We start from the raw sequence: 25,435 nt of genomic DNA, 5'->3' as shown, positions 1-25,435 counted from the left end.
GAATGGTTGAAAAAACATTTTCCAAGCACCTCGTATTACAGGAGAAATGTGTTTTTGTACACTCAAATGTAATGAACATTTCATTATTTAATAATACAGAAAGAGAAGCATATTTGTACAAGATCGAGAGTAGGCAAAAGCCTTACACAACACTTAGATACAACAAGGTATGTTTAGGAATGACAGTGCTGTTTTATTAATCATATCTGTAATGAAGACTGCTAAATGAAACATCAATCTAAGCATTCAAATCCTAATCTATCGGCGGGCCTTGCTTGGGTCCTTCCAGCATACGAAGAGTTTCATCCCACTGTGAAAACTGTTTTGATAAAAGAATCATCTGTGAAAAGGTTAAGGATACTAAGGCATTCATGCGAAAGAATGAGCATTATTGTGTGCTTTTTTTAGCCGCAGGGACTTTTGAACACATGGCAAGCAGTCTTTTTTAACATTCACTGCAAGTAAGGATACCATTTTGTTGTATTCTTCAAACAGCCTTTTCACTTCAGCAGACAGTTCTTCATTCTGGTCCTGTAGAAGTCAATCACAGATCAGATATGTTTGTATAGGAAAGAGAATCAGCACGATTCACAACATGTTCTCGCTTAGTGATGGTGAAACCAAATGCTAAAATACATGTAAAATCCAAGTAGTTTTATAAAAGAAAACCCTACTTCACTCCACCTGCAAATGTGCATAGGAAGAGAGCAGAGGTGTAAAAAGTATTGGAGTAATAGTACTTCACTACTATAATTATCATTGGTTACACTTTATTTTAAAGTGTCCTTGTTACATATGTTACATGTACTTACCACAGTAATAACAGTAAATTATGCATAATTACATGCAACTAACCCTCAACCAAACCCCAATCCTAACCCTATAGTACATGTGGTTATTTATTATTACTCAGTACTTCAATATATAAATTACACTGTAACAATGACACCTTAAAATAAAGTGTAACCCTTTCTTTTAAGGTGATCGTGTTACAGTGTAATTATGTATTTAAGTACTGAGTAATAATAAATAACTACATGTACTATAGGGTTAGGATTGGGGTTTGGTTGAGGGTTAGTTGCATGAAATAAGTTATAATCTCTAAACTATAATTTATAGTTATTACTACAGTAGCTGTAACAAGGACACTATAAAATAAAGTGTTACCTTATTATTTTTTGGAATCTGTATATTACTTGTGTTCTGTTAAAACCGAATACTTGTACTTTCACTCACATTTATAAGGTAAAAATTATACTTTTGACTCCATACAATTTCATATAGAATTTAAATTACCCAGTGCATACATTATATGAAATAATTTCTCCTTTATTCAATACTAAAAATATTCTTTTTCTTTATACTAATGCAGAGCTGCCAACTCTCACGCATTGGCCGTGAGACACAAAATTTAATTGGTTTCACACGCCACACCCCCGATTTCTCAACCTGGTCAAACCCTTTCTCAAATGCCTGGAAGATGAGTTTATCTATATATCTACCTGTTGAGCCACTCGTGATCGACTAGTTATGCCGCAAAAATTAGTTAAAATCTCCCGGAATCTAGAGCGAGCGGAGAGGGAAAGCGAGCGAGAGACCTTGTGTGAGAGACCTTGCGTGAGAGGACCCTGCGTGAGAGGACCCTAACTTTGCAGACATTTTTCGTGCTCAAACAGCAACATTACACACTAAAAAATGTTGAAAATGTCAAACAAAACGTAATAGGCCTTCTTTAAATACTTAAGTACAATTAAAGGTACAGTAAGCGATTTTTTTAAAATGCTGTTGAAAAGTGGACAGAACACCAAACCACACTTGTAGCCAATCAGCAGTAAGGGGCGTGTCCACTCATGATGGGGGAGGGGAGAGAGATCAGTGCTCCAGACATTAGCAGAACGACTATAGAAAGAGAGAGATGGCAGAGTAAATGCAAAGGAGGAAAAGGCCAGGGGAATATAACTTTTAAAAAAAGAGTTATGATCAGATAAGTTGTAGGACCCAGTTTAATATCGGAGAAGCTTTCCGGCACTGGAGAGACTTAAAGGTAGGGTATGGGATTTGCAAAACGGCCGGCAGATTTTGAAAATACACAACTCAAAAGGTCCTACCTTCTTTCCTCCAACGCTGGCCCTGACTCCACCCATTCGAAGAGCATGGACGCGCAATCATGCATCTGCAAAACTCAGATGCGCGAGATTGCACTTTCTCTCTCTCTCTGTACCGGGGCGACTTGCACTTACTGTGACTGGGTCACGAGCTTTGAGTATGCGCACGAAGGGGACACACACGCGCGAGGGGGATTGGGGGAGGGGGGGATGGTACAACCGTTTGATTGACGCATTTTCTGTCCAATGATTCTAGGTGGTCTTGGAAATGATTGGCTGGAGTTTTTCGAGTCCTGCCCGTTCCACAGATGATTAAATTGCTTAATTTTCATTGCAGTGCTTCTAACTCAGTGGCTGTAAGTGGGTTAGGAATAGGATTTTGAAAAAATGGTCAAAAAAGTAAATCACATACCCCACCTTTAGGGAGCGGGCAGGCTTGAAAACGGGCACTGATGTTGCTTTATTTCTTCTTGATACATGAGTAATGTTGGTTTTGCAGTGTTTCACAGAACTAAGTTATACTTTCTTTTGCTTGAATATACTTGTGTCATCTTTGCTTGTTTGTTCGTTTGCATTATTATTATTATTATTAGCAGCCTGGAACATATAAACCTTCTCCATCGCCTGTTTCAAGCATCGGCTCCCAAAGTGTGTCCTTTTGGGATCCCTTTTAGTGATCACTGCAAAGATCCCTTTTAGTGATCACTATAACCCCTTAATCCATCGAAGGAGTAGAGGAGCTAAATAACAATTAGACATTCGACCTGAACTATCATAGTAACACAAATTGCTTTCACTTATTGATGACATCATAGTCATACCCTTAGGCGGCAGGCACAGATTTCGCCATAGTCATTGCCTGTGTTGCGTAGCGTATATGTGAATGTGGGGGCGAAGGCATCAAGATTGGGGTGTGATCCTTTTGGGTAGGGGTGTGTTTGTTTGGGTGATTTCAAATATTAGCAGCATTTAACAGGAATCGCTTACTGCACCTTTAAATGTAGACGTTTAATTGAGTAACATTTTTGGAACATAGTACCTGTACTTTAAAGGTGCTCTATGTAACTTTTCTACTAAAATGAATCCTTTTTTTATTGCCTGTGTGTGAAGGGGTTGTAATCACACATTAAAATGATCCACTTGTCGAGTTTTGCTATTACCTCTGAAGGCCAGTATTCCTATTTCTATGTGAAGTCTCCGGGTCGGATTTACCGCGAAATCCAACGGATGTGACGTGCATGCGCGCTCCCGAGCCTCTCTCCTTATATACAGTCTATTGTAGACGGTCAGGGAGTTACGTCCGGTTAAAGGCGCACGTTTTTCGGCTTATATCTCAGTCAATCTTTGATCAATATTCCCAAGACTCTAATCGTTCGTAGTGCTGGACGGGGCCTTTCGAACGAGCCCACCCCCGAGGTCCAACTCGCCCGGCTCCCCGAGTTATAGCCGTTCGAAATCGGGGGTCCCAGCAAACGGCGATCCGGTAGGGGGCATCCCCGAGGCCCGCCACGTTCGGGCAAGGGTTCCCCTGGGACCTCCTCCCCCGAATTTGAGCTCTCTGGGTCTTTGCGTTCCAGAGATACGAGCGATTTTCTTCTGAGATCGTGACGTCACCGGCGTCCGCAATTTTGCAGCGCGCCCGATGGTTTTCTGCTAATATCTCCGCGAAAACACCACCAAAAACTATGGAACTTATATGGTTCTTTTCAGCTCGACTAGATGGTCCCAACGAGCTCGGTGCTCGCCGAATCCGTCAAGTATTCGCCGATATATTTGCGTAATAGACGGTATTGTATATGAGTTCGAGCACGAGCGCTCTTGTAAAATTTGGTTGCAATCTGAAACATCACCACTAGAGTCCGCTAAAAGTTACGTAGAGCACCTTTAACTTACAATTTCATAGTACTTTTTACACCCATGGAAGAGAGCACAGAGGATAATGGAGGTATAAAAAGTGAACAAAAAATGTGGTTACCTGCTGTTGAATGTGAATTTGTGACAACCGCTGCACTTTAGTGGTCAACTCTGGAACCGCTGTAAAAACAAGATGAGAAGGGGGGGACACACAGTTTTGTTACTAACACATACAGATAACCTCAAAATATAAGAAAAGAGTTACTTAAATATTTGAAACAAATAGCAATGGTCAGTGTTTTACCTTTAATGTGGTTGCTGTCCAGAAGAGGCTGCAGATTGTGCACCTGCTCCAATAATGTGGCCTGGGAACGCAAAAACTCTTCCTCTGTAGATAAAGGAGGAGGAGATTAATACATTGTTGAAATAATTAAATCTATACAAAAAGATATGGGCCTGGTTTCACAGACAGGGCTTAGATTAAGCCAGGATTAGGCCTTATAACGCTGACGTGGAAACCAGGAGAAACATTGTGCCATGAACAAACAAGTTATAGAAGGCTTTTCAATCCACAAATCACCAACATTCACCGTGGATTTAATGGAGCAAAGCAACGTTAACTGTAACCATGGTATTATAGCAGAAATGGTCAAATGTTTTTCCATAATTTTCAGTAAGGGTCTACAGTGCTCCTAGTAAAAAAAAAAAGTTAGTCTGGACTCTGTAGCCCTGTTTAATTTGTGTTTGCTTGTACAATACACAATTGTGATACTTTACGTCCAATGTAAAATCAGGGTCCTGAAGCAAAAACCAATTGGGAATCACATGGGTAAATAAAATGCACTAACCTGCTAGAATAAACTCCAATTTCATTGCATCTGGCACAGCAATGAAGTCTGTGAACTGGGGGTCCAAATACTTCAGCAAATCTTCAACTGATAGAAAAGATAAATTGATAAATGATGATGGAACATATTAAAACATACACAGGATTTTGATCACAAATGTTACTGATTAATTGGGAGGCTCTCACTTTTTTTGTGAAGGATCTTGACACGCTCTCTCTTGTTTGCTGTGTTTGCAAGAGCACTACTGATCCTTGTGAGTGATTCAGCACACTGAAGGAAGGAAAGACAGATTATAAATCCAGCAAAAGGTTAATCAGGTTATATATGAAGAGTTACAACTGGACATGTACTTTCCCAACCTCAAGTTTTTGGGTCAAACCGAATAAACTGTTAGGCCTAACCAATCGGAGTTTATCACTTTTGATCAAATTTTGCATACATTGTTTTGTTTTGAATGGTCCTGCAGCATTACAAATTATTTTTTAAAGTATAAATATTCCATGTAATCTCGAACTCATGAAAACTGTCATTTTAATAATTATAATAGAATTCAGAAAATGCTGTGCAAGAAGGTTCAGCGTGTCACACAGCAGGAAATTTTGCTATTTTGACACATTGTTTCCATCAGAACCTCGTAACCTGCATTCATTTTCATGGCAACTTTAAATGGTATTATACAGTATGTGAATGATAAGTGAGTGGCGGTACATTAAATCTAGTCTGTGTCTTACATCAAGGGTTTTCTATCTTTTAAATGCCAAAGACCCCCAACTATTATCATCCTTGTGTGAGGGACCCCCATCCTACATTTTTTTAAATCAGCTATATATTTCCATGTATAAAGACCCAAATGTATATTAAAAATATGTTTTAAATATTATTTGGAAGACTTTTTTTTCACTATACTGTACTCTACGGGTTAGGAACTATATTATTTATTAAATGACTTTTTAAAGCATTTATTTATTATTTTAACAATTATTTCTTGAAATCAACTTTATTCATTTCATTTAATCTTATTTATTGATTTTTTCATAGGTTTATTAGTGTAATTTGTCTGCTGCCACGCCCGCAAAGTGAACAGCTCTCAGTAACGTTACTGCATCACAACACCTACCAAATGCCAGCATGCAATTATGACAACCAATGCACATTAAAACCGTATAATCGTCAGCAAGAATGAATGCTACTATGTCGTGAATATGATCTGTCAAATCCACAACAATAAACACTCGCAGCTGACACTGACTGACTGACTGACACACACACACACACACACACAGAGAGAGAGCGGTTAGAGGGCTTTAGGCGTGACTGAGGCGAATCACCTTCACTGGCTTATTGTTTTTTCCTCCTCTTTCCCCATGAACGCGTTTTTCGAGAACTTGAAGGCGAGCGTCCAGATCGTCCAGATTGTTTTTCCCTTCCATTTTGTTGTTTGCTACTTGGTAGCACTTCTCTAAACCGGAAATGACGCTTCGGACAGCCTCTTCTTCTGCCCGTCACAGCGCAGTCCGCCACCACACGTTTCTCCTGTGAAGATAGATGTCTAATACAATGTCTAATAGTTTAACAAACACTATGCGCAAAGACAACATTAGAGTCACTAAATATTCAACTTAAAATCAAAATCGACAATTCATGTTTTTTATGGACCACATTGGGCTCCGGCCCCGCCTTTACCCGTGTGCGTTCGGTTGATTTGTCAGTTATATGCCAGACAGTCAGAAATTAGCCGTAGCCTATTCCCACTGTGAGGCCAAGGCATATTTCTAAATTAAAAAATGTTAATATATTTAAACATTAATTTCAAAATTATTTATGGAATTATAATTGTTGTCTGAATCTGAATGTATTCATGCCATGTGTCAAAGCTGCCCAACAGTAGCCTGTGTAAAACCATTTTGTTGATACTGGATTCATTTAATTGGTAATAGCCATACAGTGTCTTTTTATTCTCATTGAATTTATTGATAATAATTAGGACACTATTATGACGATACATTTTAAAATACTGTTCATCTCTGGCTTTATTGCTCTGTGTTATTTCAGATTTTCAATCGAGAGACCACATCCTGTGTTTTATTGTATTATAATGACTATTTAATATTACCAGTAGCATAGCCAGGACTTTGGTATAGCTAAGCTAGCCATGTTGCATATTAATTGTTCAAGGAATCTCAAAGCATATTTTAATTTGTGTGTATTTTGTGCTACTCCATAATGATGTCAAGGTCATAGTCAGTGCTCGAAGTGGGAAAAAAGTTCCGGTGCTCCCGAGGGATGCTCACATAATATCAACCAATAGCAAACCACAACCATCCAGTTCCTCAAGTCCCGCCCTGTTTTCTTGTTCCAGAAGCTGTTTCGGATCAACAGCATGTGACTATATAGACCCTAAAATCTTATATTTGTGCTGATGTTATGCCATAGAAGATTTGACCTAGTAGTATTTTGGTATTGTCATTGTTTTTAAATTATTCCAAAGTGCAGATTACGTTATTTTGACACGCAAATAAAATGATTCACAAAAGTTGCATGCAGGCTGCTCTGGTTTTGTTTTAATAGTAAACACATATGATATTTACTTTACCTTATAAATGTTTTATTTTGGTTACATTATTTCGTAAGTTCTTTGGTCAAAATATAACATTGTAAAAAAAAAAAAAAATAAAAAAAAAAAAATGTTTGCTGGGTACCACGACTTATATAGACCCAAATCCATTTCCAAAAGGGGACAATAGTTACAAAACATATGCATCCATAGCCTATATCTAATCTAATAGTTCCCTTTCAGTTGCTGATGCTTTAGCCATGCAGTGTCTGAGGCACATGAAACTTCACGCCAATACCCCACAGTGCGCCCGAGCGGATAAATGAAGTGCCTGCAAACATGTCATTAGCTTCTTTGTCTTCAGGAAGCCGCTTGTGCTGTGTGACAAAGCAGTGTGAATGTGGCAGTGAAGTCTTGTTCCTTGTCCGGAGTTAGTTCATTACAGCATGTACAAAGATTGTCTTGTGTCGTGTGATAGGCAAACAGTTTAAGAGATGTGTTCCCCTGCGTCCAGCTTTACTCCTGAAGATTGAGAATCAACCTCATTTAATCCAGAATGGTAGCCTGGCTAACGTCAGACCACGTCTCATTGACATTGAGACGTGGTCTGGGAACCAAATGTTCATTTTCTCGTATTTGAGGCGTGGTTTACGAATGCCCAGAGCCGTTTATTGGGTGCTATGAATGTCTATCAAATGTGCCTGTACGTAGCTCATAGCCAATCGTTTCAATCATACCAGATGACGCATGTAGAGCGAAAGAAATTAGACGAGGAAGAAGACGATGGGTCAGAGATTTATTTGCGTTCTAAACTACTTAGAACAATATCTAAGGCTGCATCGAAAGGTAACTTCGCGTCTGCTGCCATGTTGGATCCATAGGTATAAAGAAACTGCTTCGGTGTGTCGCATAGACGTCGTCATCGTCTTGCTGCTCCCTCCCCGTTCTGTGATTGGTTCCCTAGATGAGGCGAAAATCTGGTCCATGGTATCCAGACTACCTAGCAGCGTGAATAAAACCGCGCTGCGCAAAGGCAGTATGAGGAAACCCAGGCTACCGGAATGGACAAAAGAGCACAAATTTATATCAAAAGACGGTGCAGAGGGTGAACTTCTTTGTTAAGAACTGAAATGTGTATTTATTTATTTTTCGCATTCATTATTTGTTTATTTATGTATATTTCTGTTATTTCCAGAAGTCCAGAAATGTTATGTTTTGCACTTTGCAAGACAGGTTCGTCTCAGTGGTCAGTTTTTGAAACAGACATCACAATGTCTTGAATAAATACAAATACTGTAAACAAACACTTTTTTGCCTCTTCTGTTACACATGGGTCTACATCAAGATATTGTAGATATACCGTAGATCAAACTGTCTGGCAATGAATAGAGTAGGCTATTTCAGAATCACTGTATCATGATAGCATCGATATGATGGACAAAATAGTATTGTAGTTGCGAGTACACCATGCAATTAGTCTTGCCTCACTAAATGCCGCAAAGTGTCCTCCTTTTTGGTGTTATGGCCACCCTACTCCTGGATGATTCACTCACTGCAATACTTTCTCGGTTGGACATTTGCTTGGCTCTCTTTACGAGTAAGAGGAGTCAAGTCTCTGAGCCCCGCGGTTCTGGTCCTGCATCTGCGATGTAGTGTGACTGAGGTTTTTAAGGCTGCTCTCCCAAAGTTGGCTGCGAGCTTGAGCTGGGCTAGATGGAAAAAAAATGTGTTGCCCTTCTTAGTTTTATAGGAGTTGATATTTTATTATGCTCCCGGGCGCCCCAATTTCTCCCATTCTATATAGGGGCCAAGTCTCCAGGGGCTACAGCCTTGCAACCAACTAATTTTCATCTTTAATAGGAAATTGATTGCTAAAGCAGCAAATTAATGAATGAAACAAATTAAATGTTTTTATGCAGGGTGCATTACATTTTGAAAAGGTGATTTTTAAAGTAAATTTACATAAAAAGTGTGTTAAAGTGCTAATAAATTGTACCAAATTAATGAGCTAAATGATTAAAATTAGTATGCTGGGAATGTACTTGTGGATCATGGAACATTTCAGACAAAATGGCTGCTGCTCTCCCATCACTGTTATTAGCATTCAAGAATGAACTATAAAACCACAGTTTTTTTCTGCCTGTTTTATGTGAGGGTGGATATGTAATTCCTAATGAATTTGGGCAAACATACGAACACAACAGTTTTTTATCAACTTGCCCAAATTAAACAGTAGGCCAATCCAATACTTATAGCTACATTATATTAATATGCATCAGATATTAATTGATAGCTATTAATTGATAGCTACATTATATTAATATGCATCAGATATCTGCACTTCACATAAAATTATCATCAATGATTGTCTAGTCACTAGTGTTTTATCAAACCTCACATCATCAAAAATTGAGGGCAGAGTAGAGATTGAAGGTTTGAAAATCAAGAGGATTGCACCTGTTTCTGCGCATGCGCAGTTGAGCAGCGCTCACTCATAGCTGTGAGAGTCTAGGGGAGCGACCCGAGAGCCGCAGTGATGCCAGTAACCCTCTAGGATGCTCTACACACCGATGCTTTTACTGCCGTCTGTTTCAGCCACAGGCCTTTGAGCAGATCCGGATAAATCCGGGAAGAAGGTGTTCTTCCCAGCACGGAATAACGGGAGCGCGCGACCTTGCGCTGAATGTCATTAGAAAGAGATTTTAATCTCGCTACGGTAAGAACGGAAATCATCATTACCGTATTCGGTAACGACGCTAAATGTCAGTTTAATGTTGAAGTCTGTGATGTTGTTATGTATTTTAGGGGTAGCCTATACGAGAGAATAGACTGTAAACGCAGGGATATTTCGCGTTTGCCGCATCGAAACGTTTGCGCGATTGATCCCTGAATGTTTGCCTCGCATATTTCGTTAACCTGTCGTCATTTAGAGGAACTAATGATAAAAGCCTTCTGGGTTCTTCTAATGGTGATTTGGGAGAGGCTGGTGGCGTTTGATATGCAACGACATATTTGACCGAAACCTTCATATAGGCCTTCATACAGTGTGTTCAATCGGATGCAAGTGTATCTCTTCATGAATAATGTGTCATTTATTACCATCGTAATTCAGATCGTGTTGAGCAGATCTGTGCTGCTGACACGTGCTGTTCTAGTCTTTGTGCTGATGCTGAAATACACCCCACCCACCTCCTCCCCATCATAATAAAGCCTTTCCCCATCCCCACCATCACTGTAATAAAGCCTTTCCCAAACTACACACCGATGTATTAAAGCATGGCCACATGGCTTTCCATTGTGTGCTTTATTTTTACCATTGCACCAACTCATTTTTCTTATGTGTTCTCAGACCATTCAGATTTGAGTCTCAGCGATGGATATTTTAAAGCATATAATCAACGACACTGTGGAATTCTACAAATGGAGTCTCACTATTGCAGGTAACCGGTCTCGACTTCAGTGATCTGAATGTGATGCATGATATCCATGCGAATAAATAAAGCCGGGAGCAGGAAAGGCCTGTTATTAGATTAATTTGACCATAAGACACGGCGACTGCACACTCTAAAAAATGCTGCGTTAAAAACAACCCAAGCTGGGTAAAAAATGGACAAACTCAGCGATTTGGTTGTTTTAACCCAGAGGTTGGGTTAAATGTTTGCCCAACTTCCTGGACAGTTTTTTTAACCCAACTATTGTTTAAAAATTACTAGCTTAAAATGAACGAAGAATAGGTTAGAAATTAAAAATCTGACACATAATAACTAGAGGCAACAATAATAATCACAAGGTGAACATTTATTAATAAGCAATTAAATAAATGTTTATTGTTTAATTATTAATCATTAAACCTATTAATAAATGTTCATTTTTATCATACTTCGGGTTCATTTTAAGCTAACAATACAGTAATTTTTAAACAATAGTTGAGTTAAATAAAACTACCCAGCAGGTTGGACAGACGTCTAACCCAACCGCTGAGTTAAAACAACCCATTCGCTGGGTTTGTCCATTTTCAACCCAACTTGTGTTCTTTTTAACCCAGCCTTTTTTAGAGTGCAGGTTTCACTTTTGGTGAACAAGAACAGACTTTAACGAATGTAAATGTTAGAAATTATAGGCTACAATGCTGGCGATTATTGATCAGACTAGAAGTAGAATAGATACAATACCTGTCAAAAGTTTGGAAACATCCCAATTAATTCATGTTTTTTAAAAGTGTCTTCTGCTCGCCATGGCTGCATTTATTTAATAAAAAATAGAAGTTAAATCAGGAATATTGTAAAATATTATTACAATTTAAAATAACTGTTTTCTATTTGAATCCATTTTAAAATGTAATTAATTCCTGTGATGCAAAGCTGAATTTTCAGCATCATGACTCCAGTCTTCAGTGTCACATGATCCTTCAGAAATCATTCTAATATGATGATTTGCCTGGAAACAGGAAAAAATGATGCAAGTGCATTATAGAGACATTTGTAGATTACAGATAAAACCCCAATAAAGGGACCTCATGTCTGTTTGTAGACAAGCGTGTGCAGAAATGGCCCTTGATGGACTCTCCGCTGCCCACGCTGGCCATCAGCTCCTCCTACCTGCTCTTCCTCTGGCTGGGACCCAAGTACATGCAGGGCAGAGAAGCCTTCCAGCTGAGGAAGACCCTCATCGTCTACAACTTCAGCATGGTCATCCTTAACTTCTTCATTTTCAAAGAGGTGAGTCCACCCAAACTCTCAGCATGATTTTTATGCTTCATGCATGCATATTGATTGCGTTTATCCTTTTTAAAATGGATTATTTAGTATTTTTATTTAGTCTCAGTTTAATCTGCCTATGGTGAAAACACACCTCGTTTATTAGAAACTGCATATTCATCAGCGCCGAATAACTGCAGTACAGTGGTGCTCGTGCTGCCTGTTATGTACCATTACTGCTATATTTAGCAGTAAATTGTAACTACCATCTCTTTGGGTGTTTATGATTCAGCAACATCAACTTCATTTGGACAGAATACATGATGGTCAGAAGTCAGGTTTGAGAAATTAATTAAATCAGCCAACATTGATTGAAATGTGAAATATATGTCATTTGCTGATGAGATTCTATTTAATCTTACTTTATATTATTTTGGTTTATTGCTCATTATTTTTTTGCAAACTCCCATTTTATTACCATACACCATAAGTTTTTTAACATAGACCATAATGTCTTATGCTGCATCCTTTTTCGCCTACTTCTACTATGCACTAAAAGTACGTACTGTTTTTGTGAAGAAAAAGAACGTACTTTTAACTGTGTAGCAGAAGAGTAGGCAAGCTTTGGGATAAACTACTTCGTCATAATTGCGTCTTTAAAAGACAGCTCTGTCGCTTTGTTACGTGCATCCTGCCCTGTCAATCATCTTGTCACAATTAGAATCGTACACATTCAATTTAATTTACAATGTAATAGAGAGAAATGTAGTCGCACGTTGATCTGCCAGTCATGCGTCTTTCATGCGAGACTCTCCTCGTGTTTTTGCATAATGATGCATTTAAAAGTTAATGAACAAATGTATCTTTTATAAAAGTTCACAATGCTGTTGTAGATGAAATATAATGTTGATATGATTGAATAAATATCTTTTTGTCAGGTTAGATACTGATTATTAATCACTCAAACCCTTTATCTAAACCTCTCTAACCGTTGGACTCGCATATCCGCCATGTTTTTTTGTTTTTTTTACAGTTTTTATTCATTCATGTTTGTAGTTCTAATCGAATCCTTGTCCAACACGCAGCGGGTTGTGGGCAATATTAGCCGCTAGAGTGTGTACTTTAATGGATTCTAAGGCTACGTTCACACTGTAAGTCCAAATCCGATTATTTGTGTGACTGGAATCTGATCTGAAATTATTGACTGTCCACATTGTGTATCGCAACTGTTTAGATGCGATTTGTGTCCACAAACTTCACAGAAAGGAAACCGAGATGGCAGCAGATTGTTTTCTTTATGTTACAAAAGCACAATGATTGTTAATGATGTCTTACTCTTATCTGTATGACACTAAATGATGGAGTATTTGAAGTTGTTTCCGCTATTATAATTAGACAGACTCATTTGGCATTGTGCCGATTTGTGTCGTGACTCGTGGAAGTCTCACCAGTACAGACCACTTGTTCTGGAAACGGGAAGCCTCAGGTGCCGCTTTACTCACTGTCTCCTCATGGAAAGGTGAAGTAGGCTCTTTATCTCCTTCTCTTAAACAATCAGAAATCTGGGGGAGGGGGGCGGACATGTAAATCGAACCGTGACCCCAAAACCGAGGAATGTACCGAACCATGACCGTTAACACCCCTAGTTGGTAATTATACTTCAAAAACTGCAACATGGAGGGGTTTGCAATAGAGATGTTGTCTTATTTACAACATGACAATGTGCAGAACCGGAGGAGGCTGGTGTGAGCCGCTTTATTCCTTGCTGTCGTCTCCACCGGTCTCCAAACATATATTGTCATTTTCTGCTCGTCCGGCACAACCTTATTTCTGCAGCGACTTTCAGCATGGTTCCTTTAACAACGTCTGACTTTACGTTTTACGTGGCGTAAGAAATTCACATAAATTATGCGAAATACGATCAGATCAGTCAGACTGAAATGGATTTCCAGAAATTCGATTTGAATAGGATTTTAAACCACATATCAATGCAGCTCTTTGTAAAAATGTGACCTTTTGCCGTTCACACTTGCTAAATCTGATCGGATTTGCACTGACAGTCTGAACGAGGCTTAACTGTAAATAGTAGACCATCCAAGTATATTTGGGGTACTTACCGTGTTTAAACATACTACGATTTGGGACACACCAGTTCTAATTTCAAATACTTCTTAGGATGGATGGTATGCGATTTGGGATGCAGCGTTAGTTTTTCATACTAGATCTAGTAACTTTTGCTAGTCCTAGATCTAAATTTGCTCTCTCTTATGCATGAGGTGAAGAAACGAATGAATAGGAATTGTCCTTTATACCAATCGCAGCTCAGATCAAACTATTTTTACATCACATTCAGTGCCATTCCCTCAATGAAATAGTCCAGATGTCAATTATTACCTGTTCTATTCCAGCTCTTCCTTGCAGCACGGGCGGCCAACTACAGCTACATCTGCCAGCCCGTCGACTACTCGGATGATCCCAATGAAGTGAGGGTGAGTGTGCTTCCCACGTAGGATCACAATGTTACCCGGACTCGGCACTGAAACTGGACACGTAATTCTGCTCTCCAGTTACTATGCTAAAGAGTGTTCCCGGAGTGGGATAACCGGGGAGTTCGGTTTCACTCTGTGACTTCACATTATTACATTCACAAACACCATCTGATTTCTATTTTTTTTTTTTTTTTTAGCTAGGCCATGCACCATTTTAAATGCAAATGTAGTTTTTAATAATCTTATTTTTCAGTATAAATTAACCATCGTGATGTTATCATGAACACGACATTTTGAGTATTTCCAGAAAGATTAAATAATAATAATACATTTGTTAATGATTGATGGCTGTGTTTCTCTTCTAAACTTGATTTCTTTGCTTTCAATTAATGTAATTCTCTCAAATGTGTAATCTACTTGTCACAACTGGTAAAACAAGAAGAAGAGCAAGGTATCTATTAGCTGCCATAAAACTTTAAACATAACAAAAACAAAGACGAAAATCCATAGAGCAGGACCCGTTACTGTTTCTAATTATGCAAGTTCGACCGAATATGACATAATTGCTATCATTGCTCTCGTTATGTCTCAAGTTTAATTAAATTAGGCAAAATGAATCAAAAGGTATTAACATTTTTTATTATTACATTTTATTATACATTTTGAATGCTGCACTGAATCAAAATAGACCGGTTTTATGATTTTGGAGCAAACCGTTCAGAAGTTATAGCCAAACACAGCCATTTTCATACCTCCTGGCCAGTAGGTGGCACTGTGCCAAAATGCTACATTTAGCCTTAGGTCATGATGACATGTAACAAGATTCGTTTCAATACGTTAAAGTGTTGCGGAGATATAGACATTTTTACAGGCTCTTTATCAAATTCGTTCGCATGTTATTTGAGAACAGTTGGGTTTTTCAAAAACCTTTTAATAACTTTTGGTGTAATATGGTGAAAATCAGACGAACCGTCTTGGCTAGTTCGAAAAAAGTTAGTTCAATTAATGTAATTACTGCTTTGTAACACAAAGACAACATTAAACAAAGAGAGAACCAAACTGAGGGTTTGAATACACGGGATAATGAGAACAGAACAAGAAACAGGTGGCGAACATAATCAGTAACCATGGGAACAAATGAGAACATAGTTAGAAACCCTGAGGCGTCACAATCAGCTCGTGAATCAGTATGGTGTTCATGAATTCGGGCACTGGACATTAAAGGATGATGACTCACTACACATTGGGACACTGATGACTCTATTTCCAGGCTCATTGTACAACATCACTACCGGTGTTTATGAACAACAGCAGAACTGATATCTTTCTGACATTATTTGTAATGTCATTTAAAGTACATTACGATAAAAACTTTGCTTGTTTCATATACGTGCAACATTTCAGCCCCAAATAAATTATAAATGTTAGCTAGATACTGTTTAATACCTGTTTTACAATGTATGTGAAATATAATAAAATAATGGTTTGTATTTATATTAGGGCTGTCAGTTAAACGCGTTATTAACGGCGTTAATGCAAACCCATTTTAATGGCGTTAATTTTTTTATCGTGAGATTAACGGTCTTTTTGGCCTAGCAAACTGTGTAGTTTTTTTTTCACATGTTTTTGCAACAGGACGCGGCATGCGCGGCGCTGCGCTATGAAACCCATTCATTTCAATGGATTGCGCCGCGCGAGGACGTTTTGTTGCTTCGTCAACCAAAGCGCAAGCGGATCTAGCTAGACCGGAAACACACTTGTTGCGAGCCGGCCAAACAGTAGGTTAACGTTACGTTTTGAGTGGATGACGAGCGCGAGACGCCGAAATGGATGCCAATAAGATTCTGGATGGAAAGTTTACTTTTAAAAAGTTGCCAAATGGTCCCATTGACAAGACCAAAGTGATCTGTGTGTTTTGTCGTTGTGAACTGAGCTATCATCATCGCAGCACGTCCAGTCTGAAATACCACTTGATGATGGCCAAGCACACACACACACACACACACAGCTGATGCGAATTCTCCGCCCCCTCGTCAGGACCTCGTCAGTATTTCTTTCACCCTTTTATTGATGGACAGTGTTACATTGTGTGAGAGATTATTTGCTCCCAGTGAGAATGTTAGTGTGAAATTGAACACAGTTTATGCCAATGTTGTTTTCAATAAAAAACATTTGCACAAAGCAAGCCGATCCACTTTTCCATGTTGATAAGAGCATTAAAATGAGAAAAAATTATGGGACAAAAAGAAATCAAGAGACATTTAGAATAGATAAAAATGTGCGATTAATCGTGAGTTAACTATGACATGAATGCGATTAATCGCGATTAAATATTTTAATCGTTTGACAGCACTAATTTTTACAAATATTTTTTAGTCTGGGACAAGACGTACAAGGACTCGTCTGTGAAACCGGGGGTATGATACTTGAGTAAAGACACATCTTCTCTTTTGATGGCAGGTGGCAGCAGCCTTGTGGTGGTACTTTATTTCTAAAGGTGTGGAGTACCTCGACACTGTGTTTTTCATCTTACGAAAGAAGTTCAACCAAATCAGCTTCCTGCATGTCTATCACCACTGCACCATGTTCACTCTGTGGTGGATTGGCATCAAATGGGTCGCCGGTGGACAGTGTAAGTATTAAACACACATGCACCACACACAGGAATAGAAAAATCGCTACTAAAACATATTTCACACAGACAACACAAATGAGAAATACAGACCGTGTTTGTCAAGCTCAGAAAAGAACAACACCATAGAAGTCGTTCATTCTGTATGATTCATGCGCTATATTACAACAAATCTGTCTGAATAACAGATCAGATCTGATATTGTACTGGTAATCTTCCACTCATATGAAATGGACTGAATGTGCATCTGTCTGTTTTGCAGCATTCTTCGGGGCTCATATGAACGCAGCCATCCATGTCTTGATGTACTTGTATTATGGGCTGGCCGCATTTGGTCCAAAAATACAGAAATATCTGTGGTGGAAAAAATATCTGACGATCATCCAAATGGTATGTGTTCACAAGCATGTGTGAAATAACAAGTGCCGCTTTTGAGACTGATGTGGAATACAAGGCTGGTTCTTCAGTTAGGCGAACTTTAGAAAAAAACTATTTTATCCCAATTTCTATCATCAAATACCAGAATTTACTTGAGGATTCTTTACTTCAGTATAATTTTAGATACTTCCCCTTTGTAATATATTTTATTAAAAAAGTCTTAAACTGAAAATGATTCTTTCTTTGCACTTTTTCCCCTAAGAAGTAAAAAATACATAATTTCCATTTATTTGATATTTATAGAATGTAGCTTCCGCTGTCTTTACCATCACACTATCAAGCATTTTATACAATTCAGTTTTCCCAAAAATACTTAAGCCGCGTAACTGTTCAAACATCAGAAATGTCATTAATTTTCACCTTAGTAGCTTTATTATGGTCGACTTGTGACTAATGACTTATTCCAGGACATGTGATAAATTCTTCGGGGGGTTTGTTTCCCAAGGTTGGAGTTAATCAGGCCGAGTAGTAGAAAATAAAGGCTGACAGCTCTGTTTCCTCCTGCTTTAGCTCAATAGATCTCTCGGCTAGGAATACCGTCCTGTGCGTTGAACCAGTAACTATAAATTAAAATCGCTTCGCTATTGTGTCGTATGGAACAAAATAAGCGATGAATAAGAGTCAAAAGTGTGGTTGATAAGATTAGAAGCTGATTAAACCCAGGCTGGGAGTTAACGATGTAGCTATCTGAGTTAGCAGACGAGGCCTTGCCTTTGCACAACGCGTGATTAGTTTGTATAATTGACGTTTTGTTGTCTAATACCTTAATAACGAATATGCACGAGAGAAGAAGCCAAAAAACTCAATATGTAAATTCAGAGATCTGTTGATGTTTTAATATAGATGAAACATACACTACTGTTTAAAAGTTTGGGTAATTGTTTTGGGGTTTTTTTGGAAGAAAGAAACTAATTATTTTATTCAGTAAGGGTGAAGTAAATTGTTGTAAAGACTAAAAAATTTTATAATGTTACAAAGGATTTCTAATTCAAATAAATGCTGTTTTTTGAAGCAGCGAAACATATCAACATATTAGAATGATTTCTGAAGGATCTTGTGACACTGAAGACTGGAGTAATGATGCTATAAATTCTGCTTTGATCATAGGTATAAATTACATTTTAACATATAACATGGCTGGGAGCATCAGACCAATTGTAACAATAAGTAATTAAAGACATTTTTATTAGATTTGAGTCAAAATACAATCACACAAATATGAGTTAATTGCATATGGTATTTGACCAATAGGTGGCACTGTTACATAATTGATGTTGTGTGGGTGGGCAGTGTGAAGATAAAATTACACATACAAAGTTTGGTGTCAATATGCTGAAGCTTTGCAGAGTTACAGCCTCAGAATCAGCTTGGCACCATGCCATCAAATTTGTTGATGCTTTATTTGAGAATGGTTCGGTCAATCCAAAAGATGTCTCAAGGAATCTATCAACAGTTTCATTAAATTGGGCAAAAATAATCAAAAGTTATTAGCATTTTTAATTAAAGCAAATTTCATTATATCCTTTGACCAGAAGGTGGCGCTGTTCAGAGACTTTTTTAAGTACGTTCAGGGATTGAGAACATACAAGCTGTGTCCCAATGTGAAGGCTGCATCCTCCGAAGGCCGCGGACTTCGAAGGATGCAGCCTATTCGTCCTTCGAAGGACGCACCTTGTAGCCTTCATAGGATTTCCTAATTGCCCATCCAGGTGTTCCCGATTACCGCTCCATGGCGCCAAGCAACAGTGCGAGATGGAGCTGCCATCCTGATGATTAATTTGTTATAATTGAGTAAACAGCTATGGAGCCAGAATTGGCTATTGTCATTTTTATGTTTTATATTTTACTGAGGATGTTAAATACATGAATTTTCTAAACGACATTTAGGCCACTTGTCTTTAAAGTCAATTTTTAGGAGGAAAAAGCTCAGTATAATAGAATAAGCAAAAAAAAGACTTCACATATAAAAAAGAAATATAACACAAACACAAGGTTAGGTTATATAAAAATAAAACATTCATAAATTATTTTATGATTATTACTGTCTTCAGTGAACTCAACGCAAATGATAATAATTTTATTATTATTAGCCTACATTTAGGCTACATATTTAGAAGGCGGTTTTATCCAAAAAAGGAACAAAGAAATTCGTCAAATGTCAGTCATAATACAGGGCTAAGATTATCACAAATAAACACAAGATTTTGACGCAAATGTGTGTGGGAGTGTGAGCGCGCACTGCATGGCACGGAGGCGCGGCCGCGAACACTTGCATTTTCCCATCAACAGTGGAAACAACTTAAAAAATACTCTATAATTTCTGGTCATACAGAAAAGAATAATACATCATTCGCAACTACTTTTATTTGTCCAAACTCACATAACAAGAAAACGTTGTGCTTTTGTAAAATAAAATAAAACAATCAGTCGCGATCTTTCATGATCTCCGTGAACTGGAGCGTGTCTCATAAATGAACTGAAACAAAATATACCTAGCCTAAAGCTTGAAATGTTCACTTTTAAACGAACAATTAAAATGCCTCGTTATTTATTCAGACACATTTATTATCATTAGCCTGTATAAATCATTGTTCCAGAGACATTCTTCTCATTCAGCATTGCGGGAAAAATATAATTTCCAGGTTCTAATCTGGCCTTAGAAAACCAGTAAAATCGACATTTGTCCCATAGTAATTTTTGAATATTTTTTAAATGTTTAATAAAGGGGCAAAAAGTTTTTTTTTTTTTTTTCAGCATTTGTGTAGCCTACTACAGTTAAAATTTTGGTGTTCAACTTTGGCTTTTAAAAATACAACAACCTTTCATTTTTAGTTTTTCAATTACGGGTTAAAAAAAGAAAAATAAATGGACGCAAAAGTAGGCTACCTTATATTATTAAATATTTAAAATAATGTATTTGTAGAAAGGTTTGATAGTCAATCAAAATACTAGTAAAATCAAAGACTTTAATCTAAAAAACTATCACTAAACTATCTTTAGTTTAATAGTCTGTGTAAATTTGCATCCATTCGTTTTTAATTTTTTTAATCCGGAATTGAAAAACGAAAAATGAACGGTTTTAAAAGGCATAGTTGAACACCCACATTTGAATTTGAACTGCAGGCTACACACCAAATGCTGCACCAAAAATGCTGTCGTCACTGGCGCGCAATGAATTATGGGGTAGGATCAGGGTAGGATAGGCCGCTAAGTGTCCATTTATGTATCCTTCCTTTCACGGGGAAACGAAGGGTGCATTTGGCGTCGCTTTTGAATCAGGGTAGCCATCGTCGCGCCGCGATGACGCAACCGGCCTTCGAATACGGCCTTCGAAGGATGCGGAATTGAATTGGGACAGCCTTCATCGCGCCGCGGTGATGCAATCGGCCTTCAAATGCGTCCTTCGAAGATGCAGCCTTTGAATTGGGACAGTCTTCGTCGCGCCGCTGTGACGCAATCGGCCTTCAAATGCGGCCTTCGGAGGACGCAGCCTTCACATTGGGACACAGCTACAGAGTTTAGCAATGATTAGCTAATGCATTTGTAAAATACACCCTTTTACGACAGAATTCAAAATGGGAAAATTGGATAGCATTCGACTCGGTATGCTGTTCTGAATCAAAAGAGACCAGTTTTATGATTTTGGAACAAACCATTTAGAAGTTATAAGTGATTTTTTTCTTCCCAAACCAGTTCAGCAGAAATCCATCCCTGCAGATAATTTCATTGGTTAAGGTTACAGTGACGGGTAGCTTTAGGGATCCGTGTTTGGTGGAGGCAATCAGTACAGTGATTGACATGAACAATGAAATCTTTAGAATCGGCTGCGACTGGTTTGGGGAAAAAAATCACGTGTACCAAGACTCGTCCTAATACGCTAAAGTGCTGCGGAGATACGGTATATCCTCGCATCCATTTTAACGGACTCTTTGACAAATTCATTGGCATGTTATTTGAGAACAGTTGGGTTTTTCAAAAAGCTTTTAATAACTTTTTGCCAGCACGATCTGAAGATGAACTGAGCCAATTTTGGTGAAAATCGGACGAACCGTCTAGGACGAGCTCGAAAAAGTCGTTTTTTCAGAAAATTCTAAATAGGGGAAAAATGTTCATGCCGGAAAATAACATAATAGGGTGCAGTCCAAACCTCATGCAATCAGAGGAAACAAAGTTATTAGCATAAACGTAAGTGCAATTTTGGACAGTTCTCCCAAAAATGAAACTTCTGTCATTAATTACTCACCCTCATGTCAATCCAAACCCGTAGGACTTTACATAAGAAAAATCCATAAGAGATCATAACAGAAGCTCAAACGTGCTAACACGAGAATGATCCTCATTGATTCAAGCGAACCAATCAAGCGAACAAGCTTCTGTTTCCCACAACTGGTATGTGAGTGAATGTTAATATGTTAATAAAAGCCTAAATTCAATCTGTTCATCAAATAAAGCGAACGAGGCTCTTCAGAAAATTTTGACTAAACGGCTCGATTCATATGGATTAGTTTTAAAATCTCTTTATGAACTTTTTGAAGCGTCACATTGGAAGTTGTGTAGCTGTCAGTGGAGGGACAGAAATCTCAGATTTCATCAATAAGATCTTCATTTGTGTTCTAAAGATGAACGAAAGTCTTACGGATTTGGTACGACATGAGGGAGAGTAAATGATGACAGAATTTTCATTTTTTGGGTGAACTATCCCTTTAAGAGCTCCAAAATTGCTGTGGTTAATGTTGAGGCTGTCCTCTATCAGTGTGCCAAATTTCATCATTTTTAACAACAGTTTTATGGGCTACCATAGACTCAGAAGTGGAGGAAAAAGAAGAAAACTAACCTTTTGGTGCTTGGCCCCAAAATATATTCACATTCAATATAGTTCTTTTAAATTATAATACTATTTCACTTTTGATCTAACAAATGCAGCTTTGGTGAGCATAAGAGACCAAACCCAAACTTTGAAGATGTTTCATTTTTCACACTGCCCAATCATGACTAAACCAATGATTTATCTTACGAGTTATGATGTATCTTTCAATTTCTTCCTCAGATCCAGTTTCACGTCACCATTGGCCACACGGCCTTGTCGCTGTACTCGGACTGCCCGTTCCCGAAGTGGATGCACTGGTGTCTGATTGGATACGCCCTCACCTTCATCGTCCTCTTTGGCAATTTCTATTACCAGACGTACCGTCGGCAGCCCCGCCGCGAGACCGCGTCCAAACCCGGCAAAGCCCTTCATAACGGAGCCTCTAATGGAGCCCTGACGTCTAGTAATGGAAACGCTGCCAAGATGGACGAGAAGCCGGCGGTGCCTGAGAGCGGGAGGAGAAAGCGGAAGGGCAGAGCAAAGCGCGAGTAAAACGGAGGAGAGGGAAGCTGACACAAGAGGCCGCTCTGAGCAAATTGTTACGACCAAACAGTATGGCCACTCTCTGCAGCAGCCGGGGAGAAATACAAGCCTACATGTAGAGAGACTGAACAATACGACATCTTTCCACATCGCCCTCCTTAAGTTTAGTACATTATTCGATGTATCTGCCTTTTTTACATCACTGTTCGAATGCCAGAAAAGACCCGTGTTTCATCCGTGTACAGTGATTAAATGAAAGACTCTGATATCAGAGGGGTTTTTCATCATTTGTTATAGTGGGGTCCAAAAGTTCTTCTATTTTGCAACATAAAATGTTTCTTCACTAACTATTATCAGAATGATCATGAGATGAACTGATCTAGATCCTGACGTCCATGTTCTCCAGCATGATTTGCATCTTGAGCTTCAATGGAAGAAGAAAATCGCTCGAGAAAAGTCGCTTATTTGATTAGTCAAAAAGAAATAGTGCATATTTCGTCTTCATTTTACAGACTTTTGGACCCCCACTTTATATCATTTATTTGTGAAACATATTCATGTGTTTGTTTATTTAAAACTTTAGTATTTCATGTAAGTTGCGTGTTGTTTAGCTGTTGGCGGGATATATTGCCAACAGTACTGTACTTTAAAACATAGATCATGTTGCACTGCATATTTCAGCTTCGATCAAAATTAGGGATGCAACTTTACCGAGACCATATACTGATAATATACAGTAGTGGGCAAAAGTGATGTCCGGCCTTGAGAAATTGACATCTTCACCCTTTATTCAAATATTGTTCAAATATTGTTCAAGATTTTGTAATCATTTTATGTAGTTGTGCATTTTATGTAGTCAATTGTTTTATTTGTGATTACACAATGAAACATGCCAAATTGTGCGGATATAATTTTTGGCCAGCCAGGCTGTCGTACAAAGAAATTATGAACATCCAAAAACCAACAGAATATTAATAACTGATTATATTGTAGTCAATGTATGATTTTTCCTGTGAACTTTTTGTTTTTCTATGCTTTTTTTGTATTGGAAAATAGCAACTTTAGCTGTAGTTAGCGGTTTTTTGCCAAATAATTTTGTTTGATAAATACCTTAAAGTTTAGTGTTTTGTTCTTCCTTCATATTTAATTTTATTTAAGATATATTAAATATTTTCCTCATATTTTGATGGTTTCGTTGAACCTGAAGGATTTCTAAAAACAAATATCCCCTCCGGAGATCACTTTTAGCCACTACTGTATCCTATATATATTCTGTTGTCTATTGTCTTAAAAACAGTGTTCACAATCAGATCTCTCATCTAGAAGTGAAATCAGACATTGTAACATCTAACATGAATGATAGGAAAGATAAATAACAGTTCAGTGCTTTTGTTGCCTGGCATAAAAAATCAACTGACTGAAAAGGATAAAATATCGGCTTCTGTTATCAGCCAATTCAGACCAATACTGATTAAAAAAAATGATAATGGCTCAGATGGATATATCATGCATCCTTTTTTAAGGATATATCATCCTTTGATATCACATGGTTATCATCAAACATCTCGCAGGATAAGATAGCTTTTAGTTTTCATTACAACATCACATAAATTAAAAATGGGATTGGGAAATATGTTTGTAGCTGCAATATTGCATTGTGCGTTAATAAAGTCTTGAGCTCCCTGTCATAGTTTTTTTTTTTTTTAAATAGTTCCTAAATTCCTAAAATATATCATTTTTATAATGTTGTATATTCGGTGCAATTTTGTACATTGTGCTTTTGAAAACGCAATGATCATCATCTACTCGTTTTCTTTTTTTTTTTTCAAATGACAGATATACATTGCTGTATAAAATAATAAAATAAATGGAAATGCATAGTCAATGTTATCTGGCGTTTCATTTCCCGAAAGCCTCTCGCTCTGCTGCCTTCGCCACGCCTTCGCTCGTGAGCAGGACATAAGTGGCTGGCATGACATTTCAAGCAGCGTCATGTCGTGCAACATCTGCTAATTAACATTTTTCAGATTTTTGTGTAAATGTTTGTATTATGACTACTTGCGTAGACAATGGAATATCTGTTCTTTTAAAAAGTAATAATAAGACTTGTTCATCTTCGGAACACAAATGAAGATATGTTTAATGAAATCTGATCAATACTCTGAGTTTGTTGGAGTTGCAGGGTCTAACACTGGTGGAATGGTTGAATACGTTACAGAAGGTCGGTGAGGCTTTAACAGAGACACATGGAGGTGGGTAAAACTCTGTATTGTGAAGGTAAGTTGAGACGGTAAGTAAGTGGGTTGATCTGCCTTTGAACGGTAAATGGTCCAATGTATCTGGGACTCAGCTTGCGGCAGGGCAGCCGGAGGCGTATGTCCCGTTTAGAGCCAGACTTTTGACCAGGTTGGTAGATGGGTGTTTCAGCTCTGCATAGGTCGGTCTGACTCTTGTGCCTCCTTACTGCA

At 38.1% G+C, this 25,435-nt stretch overlaps 2 protein-coding genes across 2 annotated transcripts; one reads left to right on the top strand and one right to left on the bottom strand.

The window, feature by feature from the left end:
- Positions 1–219: 219 nt before the first annotated feature.
- On the bottom strand, positions 220–6,286 carry dctn3 (dynactin 3 (p22)). The gene is made up of 7 exons (XM_056258534.1): positions 6,136–6,286; positions 4,993–5,077; positions 4,808–4,894; positions 4,264–4,347; positions 4,081–4,139; positions 472–531; positions 220–340 (listed from the first exon to the last, which is right to left on the bottom strand). The coding sequence occupies exons 1-7, from the start codon at positions 6,235–6,237 to the stop codon at positions 254–256; spliced, it is 564 nt and encodes a 187-aa protein (XP_056114509.1). The 5' UTR covers positions 6,238–6,286; the 3' UTR covers positions 220–253.
- A 3,552-nt stretch (positions 6,287–9,838) lies between these two features.
- Positions 9,839–23,009, top strand: elovl4a (ELOVL fatty acid elongase 4a). Its single transcript, XM_056258148.1, has 7 exons — positions 9,839–10,077; positions 10,711–10,801; positions 11,892–12,079; positions 14,467–14,547; positions 17,008–17,179; positions 17,442–17,569; positions 22,665–23,009. Exons 2-7 carry the CDS (start codon positions 10,735–10,737, stop codon positions 22,974–22,976), a joined length of 948 nt encoding a protein of 315 aa, XP_056114123.1. The 5' UTR covers positions 9,839–10,077; positions 10,711–10,734; the 3' UTR covers positions 22,977–23,009.
- Positions 23,010–25,435: the final 2,426 nt, after the last annotated feature.

Source organism: Rhinichthys klamathensis, unplaced genomic scaffold, assembly GCF_029890125.1.
Source record: "Rhinichthys klamathensis goyatoka isolate OS25496 unplaced genomic scaffold, OSU_Roscu_1.1 h1tg000006l_1, whole genome shotgun sequence".
NCBI classification, from domain to species: Eukaryota; Metazoa; Chordata; class Actinopteri; order Cypriniformes; family Leuciscidae; genus Rhinichthys; species Rhinichthys klamathensis.
The sequence above is the reverse complement of the archived record's forward strand: the minus strand, read 5'-3'. Positions and strand labels throughout refer to the sequence as shown.

Bases quoted from the DNA above. Each gene is read 5' to 3' on its own strand.
- dctn3 (XM_056258534.1), bottom strand. From the start codon at position 6,237: ATGGAAGGGAAAAACAATCTGGACGATCTGGACGCTCGCCTTCAAGTT. The intron at 4,895-4,992 runs GTGAGAGCCTCC...CTTTTCTATCAG, and splicing joins CAAGATCCTTCACAAAAAAA to TTGAAGATTTGCTGAAGTAT. The intron at 532-4,080 runs GTAACCACATTT...TGACTTCTACAG, and splicing joins AAATTCACATTCAACAGCAG to GACCAGAATGAAGAACTGTC.
- elovl4a (XM_056258148.1), top strand. From the start codon at position 10,735: ATGGATATTTTAAAGCATATAATCAACGACACTGTGGAATTCTACAAA. The intron at 17,180-17,441 runs GTAAGTATTAAA...TCTGTTTTGCAG, and splicing joins ATGGGTCGCCGGTGGACAGT to CATTCTTCGGGGCTCATATG. The intron at 17,570-22,664 runs GTATGTGTTCAC...TTTCTTCCTCAG, and splicing joins ATCTGACGATCATCCAAATG to ATCCAGTTTCACGTCACCAT.